This window comes from Silene latifolia, chromosome 10, assembly GCF_048544455.1.
Source record: "Silene latifolia isolate original U9 population chromosome 10, ASM4854445v1, whole genome shotgun sequence".
In the NCBI taxonomy this organism is placed as follows: domain Eukaryota; kingdom Viridiplantae; phylum Streptophyta; class Magnoliopsida; order Caryophyllales; family Caryophyllaceae; genus Silene; species Silene latifolia.
In genome coordinates, this window is record NC_133535.1 from 145,284,943 (window position 1) to 145,306,688 (window position 21,746).

Here is a 21,746-nt window from a genome sequence, read left to right on the forward strand (position 1 = left end):
GAGGCGGCAGAGAGGAAATAAGGGTTGAGGAATGACATTGGTTGTTTAGTTGATGTATGTTCAAGGAATTAAACCGGTTCAAAAACCGGTCTCCGCTTTGAATTTTCCCAACCCGGACCCGGACCGCTTTTCCACTTAAAAATTCGGTTCGGGCACCGGAACCGAAAAAAACCCGCTTTTTCGGGCTCCTTAAAACGGTTTACGGTTCGGTTTCGGTTTTTAAAAGCGGTTCGGATTTTTTTGCTCAACCCTACTTTAATCCAAAGATAATGTGGCCCAAATATCATGGTCTGATCCATGATATTCTTTACATCACCTTTTTTTTTTTTTGACAAGTTACATCACCTTTGACTTTGATAGAAAATGTGATCAATGAAGTTTTTTTCACTAAGTTATTATGAGATTACTCCGTATTTTTTGTATTCTTTTATGTATTTTTATGTTACCATTTTATAGTTGATGGTCCATAAAGAGGTTGTTTAGTTTCGTGTCTATTTTCATTTTATATTTTATCTATGATTAGTAGCTATTTTATTACTTGTGATACCTCTTTTACTTTGAATTGTACAATGATTTCATGATAATTGTATCATAAGACCGTCTCTTAGGAAATTTTAAAAAGAGGTATACATAGACATGAAAATGTATTCAAAACATATTCAAAAGCATTAAATTTTATCATACAAGAATTTTAAAGTATTCAGCAATCCAAACAAACAAAAATAAGAAAAGAAAATGCGGTGCAAAGATTATTCTCTCTATCCCAATTATTTGTTTGCCTTTTTTTATTTTTTGTGAGAAGTATTTTAGTTAAAACACATAAATGATGGAGACAGGAGAGTACAAACTTCCTAAGAAGTCACTCACGAGAAACAAGAACAAGTTTTTTTCCAACATTATTCCCAGAAAAAAGACCAATCAAAGCAGCTGGTGCACTTTCTAAACCTTCCACAATGTCTTCCACATAAGTAATTTTGCCCTCCTTAATGTGTGGCAAGATCATTTCCATGTACTTCTCATAAAGATGAAAGTTATCGAAAACCAAGAATCCTTCCATGCGAATCCGTTTCGTAACCACTTGAAATAGATTGTGGACACCCTCACCCTCGACGAGATTATATAGTGAGATCAATCCGCACAGAGGAATGCGGCCGTGATCTCTCATATTCACCAAAACAGAATCAAGCATCTTCCCTCCAACATTCTCAAAATAAATGTCAATACCCTCAGGGAAATACCTACACAACCAAATCTAATCAAGTTGCTAGAACCGGGAAAAAAAGAGTTCAAACACATGAAAATAAGTTCTCAATAATATTACTATGATCTAAGCCGGACTAAGGTTGTACATGATCTAAGTTGGCTCATCGAGCTCAAGAAAACGATTAAGTCAAAGCTTGGTTAACCATTGTTGAACCCAAGCTTCACCAAATCCATACAAATCCCGAGCTTAACATAACTTGAAACAGAAGCTTGTTTGACCTAAATTTTAATTTTTTTTCTCTTATTACTCATAATTTTAATATTTTCTTAATCACATTTATTTAAAAATATATTTATTGTGGTGTTTATATATAATATGTGTTACTCTCATTATCTTGATTCACACCATTGATTGAATATTGTGAGAATTATTATACTCAAATGATATACGTACAAAGAATAAAGAATATATTTTAGTATTATTTTTATATCTTCTTTTAAGGTAGTATTTTATTTTATTTTTATATCAATTGAGAAAATGAAAAGGATATAAGATAAACCGAGCTCATCCAAGCTCGAGCTGGAATCGGCAATTACACTTCTATGCGAGACAAATGACATACTTACACTGAACCTTTTCAAAACGTTATATACCGTGTCAAATGGTTTTATTGTGTAGATTGAGGAGCCAATATGTAATATTCAACCAAAAAGAGCAATGATAAGCACCAATGTTGCGAGCAAGATACACAAAATCTCACCTTCTTAATGTCGCATCCAAATCTTCCTCTTCTTTGTAATTGAAAGCCTCGTCAAATCCAAATTTGTTTTTCAATAGATCAACCTAGGGCAATTGTGAGCCGAAATGAAAATCCGATTTTCAATTAACAATTTAAACGCTTACCAATTGACTTAAACTCTTCAATTCCTTTATTTAAGGTCTCTTATGTTCATTTTTGGGAATCCATTTTTTTTTCAATTGATCAACCTTGTCTAATTATAACCCGAAATAAAAATTAAATGACCGATCTTGACTTTGTTTTCTTAGACAATGACGAACAACTACAACTACTATTGTTTTTTTTAATTTCTCCCTTCATTTAACATTGTTCATCTATTTACTTTATGGACAATTTTCTAAACAACACTTTGCATCATTTAATTCAGTTATATATTACGGAGCTATTAGTCTTGGTTGAAAATAGTTTTGGCATATGTAATGTTTATAACAAATGTAAACTATGTAAATATCATGTTATAAAATGTTATTTTTACGTCTCAATTATTTGTTTTCCTTTGATTAAAATACTCTCAAAAAAAAAATATAAAAAGTAAACAAATTACTAGGACGGAGAGAATATATTTTTATAGTTTATTCATGATCAAAGTTATAAAATTTTAACTTTCAAAATGTTAAATGGGAAGAATAAACATAAATAGAGAAACTACGGTCTTCAAATTACTACGTTGTTTATGTATAAATAAAAGTAAGTTGAATTGTATTATTATTTGGTGTTGACCAAAAGTATCACCTGTCGACAGTTAAGATAACCTTCTCCGAAAAACCGAAGACATACTAATGGATAGAAGTCAATTTGGGTCAATATGGGTTTGGTAAATGGCATATTGGCCAAGTTTTAGCATATTCAAGAGTTTTAGCATATTTGACCAGTCAATATGCTAATTTTAGTGTTTGGTAAACAACATATTGAAACAACATATTTGGTCAATATGCTGTTTTACAATATGCTACTTACCCCAGCATATTGGTTAGCACATTCTAAACTAGGAAATTTTTTACAAAGAAAACTAACAATCTACTAATCGCAATCTGTCAGGTACCAAACACTCAAATTAATTTTGCTAATTATAATGGAACGTGCTTTTTCACATACGAATTTTACTCTTTCACATACGATTTTTACGATTTTATCCTTGTCATTTTTTTCTCCCAAAAAACCCAATACGACTCACCCACCCAACCATCAACAACCACCCTCCCCCTCCCTCCACAGTCCTCTCACTCCTCCGCCGTACCCACCCACTGACATCCCCTCCCTTGCTCCTGCCAACCCACCAGACCACCAGGGCACCGTTCAAACCCGGAAAAACCCGTTCAGACCTGAGACCGTATTTCAATGAGGATTATTGATGAAATCGTAAAACATATGTTAGCATTTGTTTCTCATTTGTCAGCCGCCATTCATTTGTCGCACATAATAAGGCTTGTATTTCTCAAACATACTTGAATTTTTCAGATTATTCAACAACAATATCAATAATCTTTACATCTCCTTGCCGTCTTCATCGTGGCACTCTAAATAATTTTGCTTTCAAATTTTGTTACTTAAGAAAAAGGTATTTTAAGGTTTAGATAGTTGAACAATTCAGAATTGATGAAAGCTTGTATGGGATTAAGATCCATTATTAATGTTTCTGAGTAATTAGATTTCATTTTTTAGGAAAAAAGATTGAAGAAAAGGTTAATTTGGCTATGTTTGAGATTAGAGGGGCACTAAATGGAAAACTAATGACAAAATGTATGTGAAAGAGTAAAATCCGTGTGTGAAAAAGTAATTCCGATTATAATATACTAGTCAAACCTTCTGTTAAAATCTATCATTTATAATCTGCCGTTACAATTTACTTATACTGAAAATAATCCGCTATTTACCAAACATGGCCAAAACCATCTCAAATTTCTTATGAGAAGTCAAACCATACCATACTACCATAGAGTGAAAGATGAGAAATGTAAAGTAGCGTACCTTTTCTTGGGTACCTGCGCTTCCCACAACATAGCAACCAGCCTGTTTAGCAAATTGTCCAACAAGTTGACCGACTGCCCCGGATGCAGCCGATACAACAATTGGTCTCCCTTGTGACGGGTTACCATTTGTGACGGATATTTTGTGAGATAAAATGGTAACAAAATGGGTTAGTGGAGAAAGGGGACCACACGAATAGTGTTGCAGAGAGAGAAAAAGTGGGTACATTGTGAGGTAAAATGGTATCCGTCTTCAGCTTGTGACGGATATGTCATGTCTTCAATAAGAATTTGTGCCGATACAAACACACGCTCTCCCTTTTTGGGCAGCCCAATCTCATACAACCCAGCATAGGCAGTCAAACCATGCATGCCTACAAAAATGGCAACATCGGTCCAATGCCGGATCGAATCAAAAACCGAAAAAATAAATTTAGTGGAGCGAAGACCGGACCTAAAAGTTTCGGTACTGAACCTGGCCAAATCCGAATTTTTCAGTTCAGTCCGGTTTTTGACCGAAATGGACTGAAAAGTTTGATATATAAGGATCAGTATGTGATTGTTGAATTTAAAATTCCCGAAATCATATAAAATAGGTATTTGAACTATTGATTAATTTAAATAATTGTTATAAAATAGGTATTTGAACTATTAATTAAGTTGAACCATGGACCATATATTTTGGTCCATCCGGATCGGTTCGGACCTAAAATAACCGGTGTTGGACCGGACCAAAAACAGAAACTTCAAAAAATAAGGATCGGGATCGGTCCTAAAAGAATTCAATCCGGATTCGGTCCAAACCAAATGGTCTGGTCCTGTCTATTTTGCCGGTCCGGACCTAAACTTGCTCACCCCTACAACAATGTAGCAACCCAATACCAACCCGGCCCGACCCGTTTGTGACCCGGAAACCCAATACGATTTGATGATCAATAACCCGAACCCAGCATGATTCGATATGAACCAACTCCGATATTGATCCGTTAAAATTGATGATCGGACAATTATTTAGTTTAATATTGATCCAAATAAAAGCGACTTTTTGTGTTTAGCTTGACACAAATACTACTATGCCTCTAGTTGTATAATGAGCATTGTACAACCACTATACATTTATCCGAGCTTATGTCTAACTTTTCTGATCTTTTAAAAGTTTGTTTTTTTATGGTTAAATGTGTGAGTTCAGAAACTTTACAACATCGCTCAAATTCTTTAAAACAAAACTCGAAAATTTTAGTATAGAGCTCGGATTTTAAACCATCAGTTATAATACACCTGTTGGTATAATCTATTAAGTGTTAGCTTGATACGTAACTTAATAATAAAGTAACTAAATCAACTAATGGTCAAAAACTAAACTTATTGGTTAAAAAAAAAAGTTATGCGGTAAAGTAACTAGGTACAATAATGACCGAACCCAACCTCAAATCCAACCCATCACACCAGTTGACTTGAAATGACACAACCCCATACAACTTTAATCAAACCCGACTAGACTAGAAAGGGTATGTTGACCCGCTATGACCAAACCTTGATACGACCCGATTAACTGATTGCCACCTCTAACAAGTTCCGATATAAAAGGCCATTAAACCCTACATGGCTACATATCATTTGTTACATGTCACCACTCGGATAATACAGATTACTTATTATATCCCGAGATAATTAAAAAATAAAGAAGTTTACCAAGAATTCCAGTATAGTAGGAAAGTGGAACATCTGTATCCTCAATTTTGATAAACGTTTCTGTGTCCTGCTTTGAGGTGATTAGAGAGTACTCTTCCCATCCCGTAAGTCCCCATATCAAGTCACCCTTCTTGTAATTTGGATTAACCGATTCCACAACTTTCGACACTCCATAACCCGTAATTGTCTGCAAGTATTCAACAATAATTCCGATTATTTATCCGTTAGCTCTAAAATAATTAAGTACGTATGATCGAGTTCCTTAACTAAATAATATGAACAAGTATGTATAACATACGAAAAATATACGGAGTAATAAATATATACCGCTCCAGGGGTAAATGATTCAATATAAGAGGGACGATCAGGCTCGGACATGCGATTTCTCATGTACGGGTCACAAGACAAGTAGAGATTCTTAAGAAGAATGCTACTTTCATTTGAATCATTAGGAAGTTTGAGGCTAATTTTGGAATTTCGAAATTCCATATCGGACTCTTTCGGAAACCCGACAACGTACTTCTTCAACACTACTTGTTTGTTCCTAACTTCTTCACTTGATGCCATTGTTGGTTTTCTTAGCATGAATGCTTGATTAAAATGTAGTGCCATTGTTAAGATTGATTGTTTGTGGGTGACCTTGTTTTTTTTTAATGTGTTTGTTTTGTTTGATGTTAATTACAAGGTTGAATACTTGACTTTATAGATTGAGTGTGTGATTAGTTTATGGTTTGGGAATGTACTTGTATGAATATTAATAGCTTCTTTGGGGGTGTCACACTAATAAGCAAGTGAATAGAGTAAGGATAATCACATGCATATGAATAATATCATGCATTAACGTTTCATATTGGTATATGTGGTTTGCATGCTATTACTTATACCTGCATATCAAATTTAGCGACTACGAGTCTCCCCGTGTTTAAAAAAAAAAGTATTTCATATTCCCGATCCCAAGATTGTAGATTGATAATCATTGAATCCATATTATTAATTACATTAATAATCGTAGTTGACTTGACCGGGCTTACTACTACTCAAACCTCGATTTATCGTGTAATATTTACTCAATATGGCCTAATTAAACCTATTGAAAGTTTTTTGCCTAATAATCAAGATATATGTACCGTGGGGAATAGGTTGCATATTTGAATCTCCCTTCCCATTATTTGGCCTCTTTTGAAGAAAAACTAGGTCTAAAGTCAAAACCTATAAAAAGGAGCGAGATACATAGTATTTGATTACATTAAAAAAAAAAAATTACAATACAAACATAGGGGAATTAGATACCCTTAAACTACTAGAAATCCAACTAACCGAGCTAAAATTACAAGCGGAACTAACTAAAACTGAAACACGGAGTTTCTTGAAAGATGGAATAATAATAGTCATTGAACTTGATCAAGTTAGTCTCCTTTCTTTTAGACCTTTTAACTCGACAGAATTAGATACCCCTAAACTTAATATGGAGTAGTTTGTTAATTAAGGTATAGTTAGGCTGAGTTAGTTATGGCCTAACTATAGTTAACACTTAACAGTAGAGTTAGTTAGAGTAGTTAATTAAATTGGCTAGTTGACTACTATATATATACTACAATCAAGTTTATAAAAATGCATGTTTGATAAATAGTTGGAGTGTTTGACTAGTTTATGGCCTGGAACTGTAATTGTATATTTATGGAGTAGTATTTTAAAAGTATAGCACGTTAATAACTAATTACTCTGTAATAAACAAGTGAATAGAATAAAAGATGACATCCAGAAAGGAATCATCGGCTGGTCAGCAATGTTTAGTGACTATGGCTGGAAACTCAAAATAATAATCCCTCACCAATCATGGCTACCGTATGGAGTATTAGTCAATATCAATTAACTTGACTCGATAATTTAAAACCAGTTAGTATAAAATTTTATTTAACAATATTCGATGATTGTAGGTCCGAATTTCACTTCTCTTTGTATTATGTTACATATTTATCGTCTTTATAAAAAATAAGAAATAAAAATAACTAGTTGTTTTCTATTTTTTATGATTTTCCACATTTTTAACAAAGATGTTTTATTTTTCTAATCTATCTATCTATACAATCTTATTAAAGGAGAATTTAAGAAAATGACACGTAGACATCAACTAAATGCCACCTAACATTAAGAAAAAGTCACGTCACTTCCTATACTTATTTGTAATCCAACATGACATTTACCATCTACACTAAACATTTTTTTCTTAAAAAAAAAGAAAATAAATTAAATTAAATTAAATTAAATTAACTCTACAGGGAGTTTACTTCTCTTCCTCTTCATTTATAACTAGTTCTACTTCGTGAAATTCACGGGTTTTTTTTATGGTTGGTACATATGCGTCACTTGTGATGGTTTGTTTATGTTGATCATCAAAAAAGTTTTTCTTGTTCTTAATTTCAAGGGTCGTAAATTCCAACTATTAGAGTTCTATAGTTTCTTCGCATTAGTTAATTATATTGTGAGCTCGGAAATGTAGTTCTTTATAACTAAGAAGAGAGGGAGTATATTTGTAAGTTATTGGTAGGCACTTAGTCATCTTGTTAAAGTGCAATTAGTTAATACTCCTAGACATTTTTTTTAAGGAAGAAAGGAATTTATTTTTTATTTGTGTAATCTGAAACAAAGTCGGAAGCAACTACATCAACAATTGCATCAAGGCACATATCCACCCAAACCCGGGTTGAGAAACTAACGAACATGTAGTGGGTCATACCATGATGAGCAGCCTTGTTACCGCTTCTTCTAACAAAATTAAAGAAAATACAATCGAACTTACTACTCAACTCCAAAGCCTATTTAACGACATTACCTAAGTAGCTTAAAGGAATTTTCTTGGATTTAAGAATAGATATGATATTCAGGGAGTCAGACTCAAGTATGACCGATCGAGCTCCCATCTGATGCGTCATTGCTAACACCAAAGCTACTACTTCCACTTCAGCTATCTCAACACTCCATTGGTATCGGACTTGCTGGACAACAGCTCGACCAACACTCCCTTCATGAGCGCAAATAACTATGCCTAACTCGCTCTCAATTCCTTCAAAAATCGCAGCATCTACACTAATTTTCCAAGACCCTTCAAGAGGACCCGCCCAAGCACGAGTATTAGCTTCCGTTTTATCCTTCCTCGCACCTCGTCCCAAAGTTCTTGGTTGCGCACTCCAAGAAAAATGTGTGACACCTGGTAGCGTAGTCGACAATTTCAGCCGGAGTTCTAGCTGAGGCTACTCCATGAAAGATTTCGTTCCTCTCATTCTAAATTGCCCATAACAACATCACCCAACGACTTATTAAACTCATGTCTTTCTTATCAATAATCCTAGACTTTCAAGCATATGACCAAGTACATCTCCGGGGGTTTCCGTCTCATTTGACGTCTTTAGTCAGCAAATGTTACACTTCAAATATTGTTCCAACTGCGTTTTTGTGGTATTCTGTATATTGCACAAATATGGGGGAAAACCATTATTTGTTAATTGTGATTGTCAATTTCAACAGCTGTGGAAATACTGTATCACAAAAAATTAAGAAGTGAGAATATCTATTTGGTGTAAGAATTATCATATTAATTCTCTATTATGTGGACCCAATTACTGACGTCAGTCACTCTAATAGATAATAGCTAATATGATGTTTCGGGTTTTTAGTCGGAGTAATAGACTAAGTGGATTACGGTTAATGTTTACAAGCCATTAACATATTAGGCCCACTTATCTAATTATGCCCCTCCTGCCACCTATATAATAAAAAAAAATTTCTACACTGTTTGTGGTTTTAACCTAATTCATATTCATTAAGAGAAACACACAAGAAGAGAATTAGAGAATAAGGAAGGCAGGAGAAGGCAAAAGATTGGAGTTTTTTTTATCTTCTTGTTGATTTCAAGGAATCTCCTTATCAGATCTAATGACTACTCCACGTAAGTATTCATCTGTAATTATCACTGCAATCAAGATCCTCTAAATTTATGTTTACATTTGGATTATTAATTTGGATCATCAATAATCTCAAACAAAAAACTCCTCAAACTTTTTTGACGTATGCATTTAGCTGCAAAAAAACTTGCAAATGATTGACTACTTAACTTTATAAATGAGTTAATGGCCAAGTAGTTTGCATGAGAAATACACCATTACTAGAGATCAATTACGATATCTTTGAATTTGTGCCGTGGTTAGAATCAATCGTTTTGATCATTTGTTGACTTCCATTAGATATATGCAAATACAATGGATTACAAGATCAACATTACGACTTTACGAGAGATAAAAATTACTCTGTATAGATCTTCTTTTCTAACAAAAAAGACCAATTTATCTTTTACTTAGTATTAGTAATCTTTATAATAACATGAACCCACAAAATACACTCCTAACATGAGCATACACTAAAGTAATGCAAAACAACATGCCATTCCTCATTTCAACATATAACAATAAAAAATACTCCTGAGAAACGGTACCGATCTTGCCTGTCTCGCAGCATATTTACTGGCTTTCTTGTAGAGAAAAGAGATTTGAATGTTAAGTAGAATGCGGATGCCGGATGCTAGCAATTGTGATTAATTTAACCCGAGGAGTTTGATTAGCTCTACACCATTTTTGACAACTAGATAAATGTGCTTAGCCCTTGATATTATTGTTTTATTCTTCTTGCTATCTCTCTCTGCGTTTCAAGCGATCTCCAACACCTCGATCAACAGTAATTAAGATCATATGGAAATTATATTGATAGTATCATCACATATTCGATATTATTCAGTATAATATGGTGAATCGTGTATTGTAAGTAGGCAATATATTGTATATATCGTTAGCCTTATTTGTCAAGATTAGTTGCCTGATTATTAGAAGATACGTTTAGATTGTACTCCCTCCGGCTTGCTGTTTTCTTCTCATTTCATTATAATACTCCTCACATATTAGAGAAACGGGAAGAAAATTATAGACCAGAGGAAGTAATATGTGTATATATACCTTGCTTGTAATTCTTGGAAGACATCAGAAAATTAATCTTCAACATATTCTTCTGTCTCTCACGTTTCTTCATGGTATCGTGAGCTACGTTTCACAAAAAAAAAAAAAAAAAATAACAATCAAAACAGGAAATACAATGCCACGAGACGACGACAAAAGCAAGAAACCCAAAAACATTCCCCCAAGTTCCCCCTTTATCTTCACCCATCTGATAATCCTAACTTATCACTTGCACAAATTATTTTCAATGGCAACAATTACGATTTATGGGCCGCCGCAGTCAAGAATGGTTTGGACGCAAAGAATAAGTTGGTCTTTGTTGAAGGAAGGTTAAAAGACCATCAGATGTTGACGGAGAAGATGTTGAGGCAGTAGTTTGGCGGCAGTGTAACGCCATGTTAAAGGCATAGTTGTGGAATGTAATTGACCCAAAATTACATCCGAGAATTGCATTTGAATCGACCGTTTTAGAAGTATGGGAGGAGTTGAAAGATCGCTATTCTGCCGGAAATGCACCAAGGGTGCATCAATTAAAGGGAGAATTGACGGAGTGTAAGCAGGAATGATGTGTCTTGCACTAATTTTAGTGATTATGTGAGCTAATTCCGTGTTCTAGTTGTGTTTGCTTGTTTTCATTGTGTTTGGTAGGAAATTAAACTTTTAGTAGCTTTTCCCGTCAAATTAGCAAGCGCACGAGTTCACGAGGCTAACAAGACTAAGCATGACCGCGGAAGGGTATTTTGGTAATTTCCAAACCCGAGTAAGAAGCATGGAGCTTGGGTTGATGAATAAGTGAAGAAATGAAAGTCAAGCCCAAAAGGAAGTCCAAAAACCAAGTCAATTAGAGCAAGCTTAGGATGCTCTTTGGGTGCTAATATCACATTTAACCGGAGTATTAAAGATGACTTAAGATGCATACATTGGATTCCTTGGAGCAATTAATCAAGAATAAGGAAAAATAGCCGGATATCCACGACCCCGATCGGGGTGGCCAGGCCCCGATCGGGGCTAGTTTGTTCTATGGACTTTACGTTATGCCTCTATTTCACTATAAATAGGGGCCTTAATCCGTCATTGTAGGATATCTTTTTACACTCTCTTACACCTTTCATATAGCCTTAAGCACAAATTCTCTCTAGTTTTCATTAGTTTACATTTTGTCAAGCATTTCATTTGTTGAACAATTCAAGTTAAGCATTTGGTTCTAAGTAATACAATCTTTCCTTTCAAGTTTATTTGGGTTTCATATTGTGTTCTCATTGCTCAAGTTCCAAGTTCTTTATTCGGTAATTTCGATTTTAGTTTATTTCGTCTTTGTATTTTCCATTATCGTTGTTTTATAATTTACATTTTAGTTATTATTAGCATTTCATATTAGTTTGTTATTTCATATTATTATCAAGTTGTTATCATCACTAGTTTATTATTAGCATTTCTATTTACATTACCTATCTTAGCAAATTCACTTATTTCATGTGTTTTAAATATTTAGTTTATTCATAATATATAATATTTCATTTAGTTATATTCTTATTATCATGTTTATTATTTCATACAATATTAGTTTTTTATCTCCATCACGAGTGAGTAGTTTCATTTGTCTGGGGAATAGGAAAGCCATGCATGATTAATATTTGTAAATGTTAAATCAGGATGACATAATATTGTTTAATTGTCTCTATCATATGTTTGAAATGTTTTGATTAATCATTGTTTAGTGACCATAATCATTGATTAAGTTTGTTAATTCATTCTATAAGTTGAGAGGCACGGAATCGAATTAGACTAAGCATGTGTTAGTAGGACGACCTAGTCATAACGAGAGTTCTCTAGGACCCGACCTATGGTTGACAATAAGGCCGCGAGGTGGTTATCATAAGACGTAAACAATTAACAATGTTATTTATTCCGAGTTTAACATGAACATCTTTTATAACGAGAGTTCTCTAGGACTCTTTTATAATATATAGTTTGCATCATTTTACTTATAAGTATTCAAACCAATCAAACAAACCAATCGTAATCGACCTTGATAGAATTCTATTCATAGCATTTCATAACGCAATTCCCGTCTCCTTGTGTTCGACCCCTAGTTTACTACATGGTGGAGATTCAAAAGAAAGAAAAAAAATTGAGAAAAAATTGAAAAAAAAAAAAGAGAAAAAAAAGTCAAAACAGAAGGAAGAAAACATGAAAAAATGAGAAAAAAGATGAATGAAAGAAAAAACGTGGACAATATGATGTAGTTGTGGATGGTGGTAAGTTAATTGAGGTATGACGGATACACTTGAATGCTCGGGAGAACGATCCTCGTACAATGTATAGAAAGTAAATCCCCTTTCCCTAGGACCTTAAATTGCTGAGCCATTCCTCTACGAGTCAATACACTTGCACATGCGCACGAAGATAGTTGGACCGAGTGTATTGCAATTGCATTTATTTATCATTATAATTTAGAAGCGGTTTAAAATACTTATGTTGGCTAATTAGTTGACTGTATAGTTTGAAGTAGAGGGAAAATTTGGAATATGTTACTTTCTAATCTAACTACAAATCTTTTCCATTGACTCACTAACTTGGACAATATGATTTCTAAAAAATATTTTAGTTTGTCGTCGATAAACTTGTTTGGTTAAGTCTAAAATATTCGAGGTGGATGATTGTTCATAGCTCTTGTTTTGTCATTGTCGAGGGCGACAATAAGCTAAGTGTGGGGGAATTTGATGAGCCCATAATTATATATGTTTTTATCCCATATCCGTATATTGGTAGTGTCGTCTTTCGCATTATTTTAGCTAAAATTATTATATATTTGTTAGTTTCAGATTTAATTACTGTTATTATTATTTTAAATGTAAATGGGCTCACTTAGTGTGTTTTGGTATACAAGATAACAACACCCGAGGAAATCCGGAGCTCTTGTGCAATTTATGGATCGAATATAAATAAAGTACGTGGGCAGAATAAAGCCCAAGTGGGAGATGGGCAACTTGACAATTGGATAATACGGAAAACATATGAGCAACGCTAGAGAATCAAAAGCCAATAACAAAGATGCAGGAGACAAGAAACAAATAAACTACTGGAAACACAACCAACGACGAACGAGATGGAAACTCCATCTCGAATTCAATCTCTTTCCATATTTTAATCACAAAATCTATCTTATATATCACAAAATTTGATCCAGATACCGACTTTGTCAAGTATAAATACTCATGATTTCTGATGGTATCAAGCTATACCTCGCAAGTGCACGATTTGTCGTTGCACACTTTAGAGGTCGATCCTACAAGGAGTAGGTACACTACTAATCGTTCTAATTCACGAGCTTAGCTAAGTCAAACTAAAATTGAGAGATGGTAACGATCTAGCACTAAACTAGCAAATTGAAAGGCTAATAAACTAGACAAAGAAACAAGCAAAGAACAAGCTAAAAAGGATTATGAGTTGATTAAATAATAGGAAAGGCTAGAACTCGGTTCTCCCACGAATATACGTAATTCCACATGCTAATTCCCTCGGCTAATCTTAAGGAGTAGAAAGGTAAGGGAGAGATGGCTCTAAATCGCCTAGAACCTCCCTCTCGGGTTCGCAATAGGACACTAACTACCCCAACTAACCCCCCTCTCGGGTTCGAAAGTCGGTATCCCAAGTCTAAAGCCCAACAACCCGAAAACACATGTAATTCTCAAGGTAGTCTAGCATTAGCTAAGGTCATTAAGCCCCCATCAAACTCCGGGTCATCCCACTCCCTCTTTCGAGGGTCGATTTCAAACGCTAACTTAGAGGTACCCTCATCCGGTTCTCCCTTTCGGTCTCAACCGAGGTTAGCAATAGGGTCAAGTTCCGGGTACCCAATTTCCAACCTAACCAACTCTCGTTGGTGGACAAGGGTCACAAATTGACACTACCCAAACCCAATCCATAAACAATCCATTCCTCTAAGCTACCCTCACCGATTTCCTCCAACAAATTAGCCTAAATGAGAATTAATTAGTGAAATTACCCATACCGGGTCAAACCGAGTCCTAGTGGAAGACTACTCACTAATCATATTTCTAAAGGCAAGAGAAACAATAAAGATGGAGGCTTTAAGCATAAACATAATGGGGGGATAAATTCTAATTCTAAACATGCAACAATCCAACAACAATTATGAAGAAAGATAATTTAAACTAATAATGAGGATGATTAAAATAAAAGACACAATCTTTAACAAAAGCAACTCAAAGACTCAATCTTTAACACAAGGAGATCAAAGACTCAATCTTTGGGTGTAAATAACAAGGATGAACAAAGGAAAGATGAACAAGAGTGAAAATAACAACAATCAAACAACAAGGATGGAAATTAAACATAAAAAATCAAACAAAACTTAATAGAAAAGCAAATGTAAACTAATGAAATTAGGAAGAGAAATAATACCAACTCAATAGCAAGAAAGGAATTTGGATTGAACAATAAGGAAGGAGGAACCTTCAATCTTCTTACAACCCAATTTCTACTACTAAATAATTGAAGAACTTGTTCTAATTAAGGAAAGATTAGCAATGTAATTAACAAGATTCAAACTTGGAAGAGGAAATTAATTTAGGTCTAGGGTTGTGTGTACAAATCGTTAAAGGAGGGGGTATTTATAGTCTTTCATAAGATTAAGAAGAAAAGAGGAGAAAAGCCCAAAATCCGTCAGATGTTGCGTTCTGCAGGTGGACCGGCTGCCGGTGCGCCTACCGGCAGCAAGGTCAAATAAACTTGAAGTTTGGAAAATACCTGGCAAGTGTGTTCTACCGGTGGACCGGCTGCCGGCCTGCCGGCAGAACACAGTCTTCAAAGTCTTCAAATCCTTCATAATGTTGTGTTCTACCGGTGGACCGGCTACCGGTTCTCCTACCGGTAGCGAGGCCAAACTTCTTTTTCTCCTCTAATTCCAATTCAACTCTAGCTGCTGTGTTTTACCGGTGGACCGGCTACCGGCCTACCGACAGAACACAGCCTTCCGCATTTTTCCTCCATTTTCTTGGCATTGTGGGGAGTGTGTTCTGCCGGTGGCCAGACCGGCTGCCGGTCTGCCGGCAGAACACTCTTCTCAGCATTCTTCACCTCTTTTTCTTCTCAAGCTAACACGGGTTAGCCTTTCACTCGGGTTTCATTCCGTCTTCCCTTTTTCAAGGCTAATTCCATGCAAAATATCACGGGGAACCGTAATATAGCGGTACATGGAAGAAAAGGGCAAAAGATGAGCGAAAGGGAGCTAAAACCTTGCTAAGGAGGTTGAAACGCATTGGGAATGGGAAGTAAAAAGGTGTAAGATAATCACATATCAAACCTCCCCACACTAAAGCCTTACTCGTCCTCGAGTAAGTCCAAAGGCAATGCACAAGAGACAACCATAGTTACCATTGAGAGTGCGTGCACAATATAAGCATCACTCAATTATTCTAAAATAATAGCCGAATGAGTATTAGCGCACTCAACGCCCCTTCAACTCACAATTCGACACCCATGAGGGAAGAGTGCCCTATTGCATGTCAAGTTGGGTCTTGCTACAAAATTGTGATGCATCTATCATGAAAGCACGTAATCAAACAATAGAATGTATCTAACAAAATGGTCCACTTTCCTCATCTAAGTGGCCAGATTTTTCAAACAACAAAACACGGTCTTTGTCGGGAGTACCGTCTCAGAAGTTCCAACGGAGGTGCCAACCCCCTAAGCATGGCTCAAGCAACCCTAGTGTGACCCATGCTCAAGAAACAAATTCAAGAGCGGGGTAAGGGGAAGTAGGCAAGTCCCCCGAGAATTACTAAACCGACACGAGATTCAACCCAAAAACCCATGACCAAGGGGACCTAGGCAACGACATCCTCACGGTTTTCACTCGTCACTCATTGAAAGAATATGGTGATTTTTGTGATAAATAAACCGAAATCACTCTCCTAACTCGACTAGCGAAAACGTGCCCGCAATCTAATGTGTAAGACCATCCTACGTCCAATGAAATGGAAACAATGGTAAAATGCACACAATATGAAACAAGGGTTGTAATGGGGCTAGGGAGTAGGTCGAAACGGGATTGGTGCAAGCACCATTTGGATATGTGGAGTTCAAATCAAGAATTGCCGACACATCGTAACCCATTTATTATTGCAACACATGAGACACGTCTATGCTCTAACATAGCATGGATCACCAAAACTATGCAAAAATTGCATAAACCCAACTCAAATTGGAAAAACTCAAAAGTACTCCTCTTATTTTAACAAATGGTAACGTCTACACCGTAACAAAGGCTCGGTTTCCCAAGCCATGCAAAAACTGTGTAAACCCGACTCATTTTGGAAAAACATCAAATTGCCCCTTTATTTAGCAGCGGCTTTTTCTACCCCGTTTAATGATGAGGAGGGGTGTTGCTTGCCTTTTTCTTTTCTTAACAACTTATATACAACACGCATGAGTCATTTTTTTTTTTGGTTTTTTCATGACTTTTTTCACTTTTCTATTTTTTTTTTTTTTCATTTCTTTTTCAAAACCTCTTATTTATTTACAATGCCGAAAACACCAAGCTTCTGACCCGAGTGGACATGTATACTATCCACCATCATGACCCAAATCACCTCCTACAACACAACTACAAAACCGATCAATTCTTGATTAAGGAAGGGTGGTTATGGAATGTAGCTATTTTGGTGGGTTGCCAAATGGAAAGGCTAAAGCTCAAAGGGGTGAATAAAAAAGGGAGATAATGGAGGGGAAAAAACAAGGCTATTTGGCTATGTGAGGTTCATATGTAAACGGATTTTTGCTTCATATCATGTGCTCAAAAATATAATGCAATTTCACAATCTAAGGACGAAATGACACACTTATGCGTCTTGATGTGACACGCCTCGCGAGGAGACCTACTCTCAAACCTAGATGAGGGCGGGGTATGAATGTACCGACCCTAGGAGGCTCCACTTTTTCTTTTGAGTAGCTAAGTCGAGCCTAAGGTCTAGTCTACGGCCCTAGGTCTCACAAGATCGGTCTAAACTCATTGGTCAAGCCCGCCTCCCTCGGCTAACTAAGAGGTCACGGGTGCGAGTCACGGGGAGGGGAAAGGCACAATTGGACACATAGCTCATAATGGGGGTACTTGGTTCCCTTCCTAGACCATGTTCATGCAAAACACTTATTTACAAACGGATGCAAGACTTCAAATTGAAAAACATGTATATACAAGAACATATGCATGCGAGAATTGAACATAACAAGGATATAAACATGCAACAAGTCAACTAAACCAAACAGCACATCAATCACCAATAATCCAACAGTTCCCCAAAGGAACATCCAAGGCACAAAAACCCGTCCTCCTCCATATTGTACAACAATATAAAAAGAGAGAGAATGGAAAAGGAGAAAGAGATAGGAACGTGTATACCAAGCGGTCTTCTAGTCTCCTTTTTGTCTCAAGTGGTTGATGCCTATGCCAAAGGTTAGCCAACAAACAACATATATATACAATGCAATGTTTTTGTGATTATTTTGAAATTTTTTCAATTTTTAGGCATTTTTTGAGTTTTTATCAAATTTACAAGTATTTACAAATATAAACAAATATTCACAAGAGTGGATATTTCCCTCCCCACACTTGAGATGTACATTGTCCTCAATGGACAAAAGCATAGGGAGTGAATAAGAAAAAGAAAAGAACATATTTTTGCATTTTTGATTTTTTGAAAATAAAAATAACATATTTTTGGTATTTTTGTTTTTGAAAATTAAAAGGACATATTTTTGGTGTTTTTCAATATATGAATTTTCTCCCCACACTTATTTATTTACATGAGTTCCAAATGGAAATAAATGTGTGGAGGAAATTAAAAATGGAAATGCATGTTTTTTGGTTTTTTTTTAGGCCCTCCCCACACTTATTTATAGACATGGGAGGGAATTTAGAGAAATAATAGAACATGTTTTTGTTGATTTTTGTCATTTTTTCAATTTTTTTGTGATTTTAAAAATAAGAATGCAATGCATGGACTATTCTATACGCAATATTTAAATTACAATGCAAGGTATACTAAATGAATGCAATGTCTAAATGTGACAATATATTACAAATTTGAAAGCTAATGCAATCCTAGATGAATGCAACAACTATGTGAATTTCTAACTAAATGCATGCGAGAAATTAAACATGAATGAGAAAATTTAGATTAAGGGAGAGATCATACTTGTCATTTTGGATTGATTAGGGAGGAGGTTGGGCCACCAACTCGGCCCCTCGGGACTAGGAGTCCATTTCATCATCATCTTCATCATCATCATTCTCTCCGGTACCATACTCGGAGCCTTGAATCAAGTCATCGGGGTTGAAGGTAAGGTCACCTCCACTACCGCCGCCCATGAGAACTCCCGTGAAGTCCCCGGTCATCATCATCACACCGCCATCACCTCCCGTAGAAGCATCTCCCATAAATGCGCCATCGGACCCCAAAGCACCCACGTCACTCATAAAATAAGGGCGTATGCCCCCCACCCAATGGGCGTCACGCCCCTCCGGTTGATACTCGGGCCTAGGGGGAAAATGGGAGCGGAGAAGTAGTCCGGTTGGAGGTTAAGGCCTCCGTGAACCATCGTCTCGTCCTTAGGGTAGTTCCCGTCGGGCCAAGTAAAGTAGGAAGGGTGTGGGGCATCAAAGGGGACGTAGTCCCGTCTACAAAAGTCATCATAGATCGGGTAGGAACCGGTGGATTGATCATAATATATGCGATCCAATTTCTGCCCCAATACATCCCTCTCACTCGCGGCCTTTGCCCTGGCAATGTCCATCCTCTCTATCCACTCAGTAAGGGAAGGTGGTAAGGGAGGGTAGGAAGGTTGGCTCGAGGAGGACCCCTCACCGGGTTGAAATTGCCATGGTGGGGGTTGGTGAGTTTGTGGCATGGTGTATTGAAGGGAGGAAGGAGTGTCCACTCTACGATCTCGTGAATACACACGTGGAACATAAGTATGAGGTTGGTCGGTGGATACCTCCGCTTCAATCAGGAGTAGGTATTCTTCCTTGTCTTTCTCAATTTTAACGGCGGTGACACTGGGAAGCGGGATAGAATTCTTGTAGTTGATTTGCCAATACTCGCGGTCGTCAACGGGGTTGACCTTAAGCCACTCAAGGTTGTTGGCCAAGTAGCGTTTGGTCAAATAGGTCTCCCCAGGTATTCAATTCATGGTAGAAAGGTCTACCGGACGGTCCAAATTTCGAGCAATACGGGTGATGATGCCACCCACATGAATTGGGACTTTTTGCCCCGGAGAATTGGCAATTTTTGATAAATGAATGGCAAGGTGGTGAGCCACATTAATTTTGAAGGTGGTGGGTTTTGTAAACAAGTAGGACCCCAAAATTTCAAGTTCATTGGTCCTAAACACCCACGGCTCATCCACCGCAAGAATAGTGCATCCCATAAATCGATGCCACACCCGAATGACGGGATTGTGGCAACTAATTGCGGCCCTTTTTACCCCGACCTTATCCTCTAAACCGGAAATTACCTTCCAAACTCGGGAATAATGAAAAGTAGCGGGTGGGTTATGTGATGCGGCATTTTATAACCCAAACATATTAGCCAACTGGCCCAATGAAATTGTGTGGTCCCGGTTTATAAGACGGAAACTAAGGGTAGCCACCAAATTTGTTTGTCGATGCTTGATAATCCGTAAACTACTCAAGAATTCCCAAGTGAGTCAGGGGTAAGTATATTCATGCATTGTGTACATTCCCCTCATTCCTACCCCGGTAAAGAGAGCTTCCGTTTCCCTAGCTAACCCGAGGGCCGATAAGGACGGATGATGTAGAAACTTAGTGGGAGTTAGGGGACGATTTTTGAATAGAATAAACTTACCCTTTTGAGTTTGGGTGGCAAATTCCACCGTCGGAAAATCTGGATCGGGGTTAGTGTCGTTGGCGGCTCGTGCAATCAACTCGGCTTGGTTCCTTGCAACATCGGCTCTTGTTCTCCTTCCCGCCATTGTGAGGATTAGAGGGGTTTGGTGAAGTTAGATTGAAGATAGATGGAGATTTGAGGGAGTTAGAGGGAAAATGGAGGAAAAATGATGGAGAAATGAAGGTATAGAGTTGATACGTGCATTGTATATAGTCTTTTTAGGCCTTTTTATGCACGTATTTCTATGCTATTATCGTAGTTTTATGCTACGAAATGCCCTGAATATGCTACTTTGGTTTGTTTTGTCTTATTTGCAGGAATGAACCAGAAAGTAGTGAAATCGAGCCTTTTACCGTCCGTTTAGCATGCATTTGGAAGAAGAGTGAATTTGGAGCGGGAATGTAGCTATTTTGAGATGCGCAAAAAAGAAAGATAGCTAGGCGAGCAAAGGAAGAACTTCAAATTGCTAGTGCCTATTTTGGAGAGCCATATCTCGAGTTCTACAACATATATTCAGGTGATTCCAACTGAAGATGAAATTTTGTCCTCTTAGCTTTCCAACGCCACCGGAATCGCCCTGTTTGCCCAAGTAACGAAGAAATGGCAGCCGTTTGAAGTTCAGTGCGCGAAGCAGGAAATTGTGCGCTGGAAAGTACTCGATCGAGTACAATTATGTTCGATCGAGTCCTTTTTCTACTCGATCGAGTAGTTGCATTTTAGGATTTAATCGATCGAGTAGATTTTCTACTCGATCAAGTGGTTTGAGCTTAATTTTACTCGGTCGAGTGATATAAAGTTACTCGATCGAGTGGTTTTGATGTTATGCGGGATTATTTAACCCGTGTTGGGCTTAATTTCGGGATAGACTTTTGTTTTCCTATTTAAGCTTTCATAATTAGGTTAAGGGGGATCTCTTATCATCATATACACTATCATACGTTACTTTCTCCTACTGTTACTTTGGTTATTGCTTTTCTTCCCTTTTCCGAATCCTTACTTTGTAACTTTCTATTCCTTTTTATTCTTCTTATTTAATGTTTGTTAATCTTCTTTCCCTTATTCTTGATCTCTTATTATTTATGTCTAGCTAATTTCTCTGCTAGGATTAGGTGATTCAATGGACTGTTGTTAATTGCTAATTAGTTTACAGAT

General features: G+C 36.6%; 1 protein-coding gene across 1 annotated transcript; it reads right to left on the reverse strand.

Annotated features, from left to right (window-relative positions):
* Positions 1 to 859: 859 nt before the first annotated feature.
* On the reverse strand, positions 860 to 4,246 carry LOC141608421 (2-alkenal reductase (NADP(+)-dependent)-like). Its single transcript, XM_074427778.1, has 4 exons — positions 4,236 to 4,246; positions 3,972 to 4,077; positions 1,965 to 2,047; positions 860 to 1,238 (listed from the first exon to the last, which is right to left on the reverse strand). Exons 1-4 carry the CDS (start codon positions 4,244 to 4,246, stop codon positions 860 to 862), a joined length of 579 nt encoding a protein of 192 aa, XP_074283879.1.
* Between the last annotated feature and the right edge of the window lie 17,500 nt (positions 4,247 to 21,746).

Coding starts and splice junctions, on each gene's coding strand:
- LOC141608421 (XM_074427778.1), bottom strand. Junction 2,048..3,971: donor GCGCAGGTACCCAAGAAAAG/GTACGCTACTTT, acceptor CAATTGCCCTAG/GTTGATCTATTGAAAAACAA. Junction 1,239..1,964: donor TTGGATGCGACATTAAGAAG/GTGAGATTTTGT, acceptor TTGGTTGTGTAG/GTATTTCCCTGAGGGTATTG.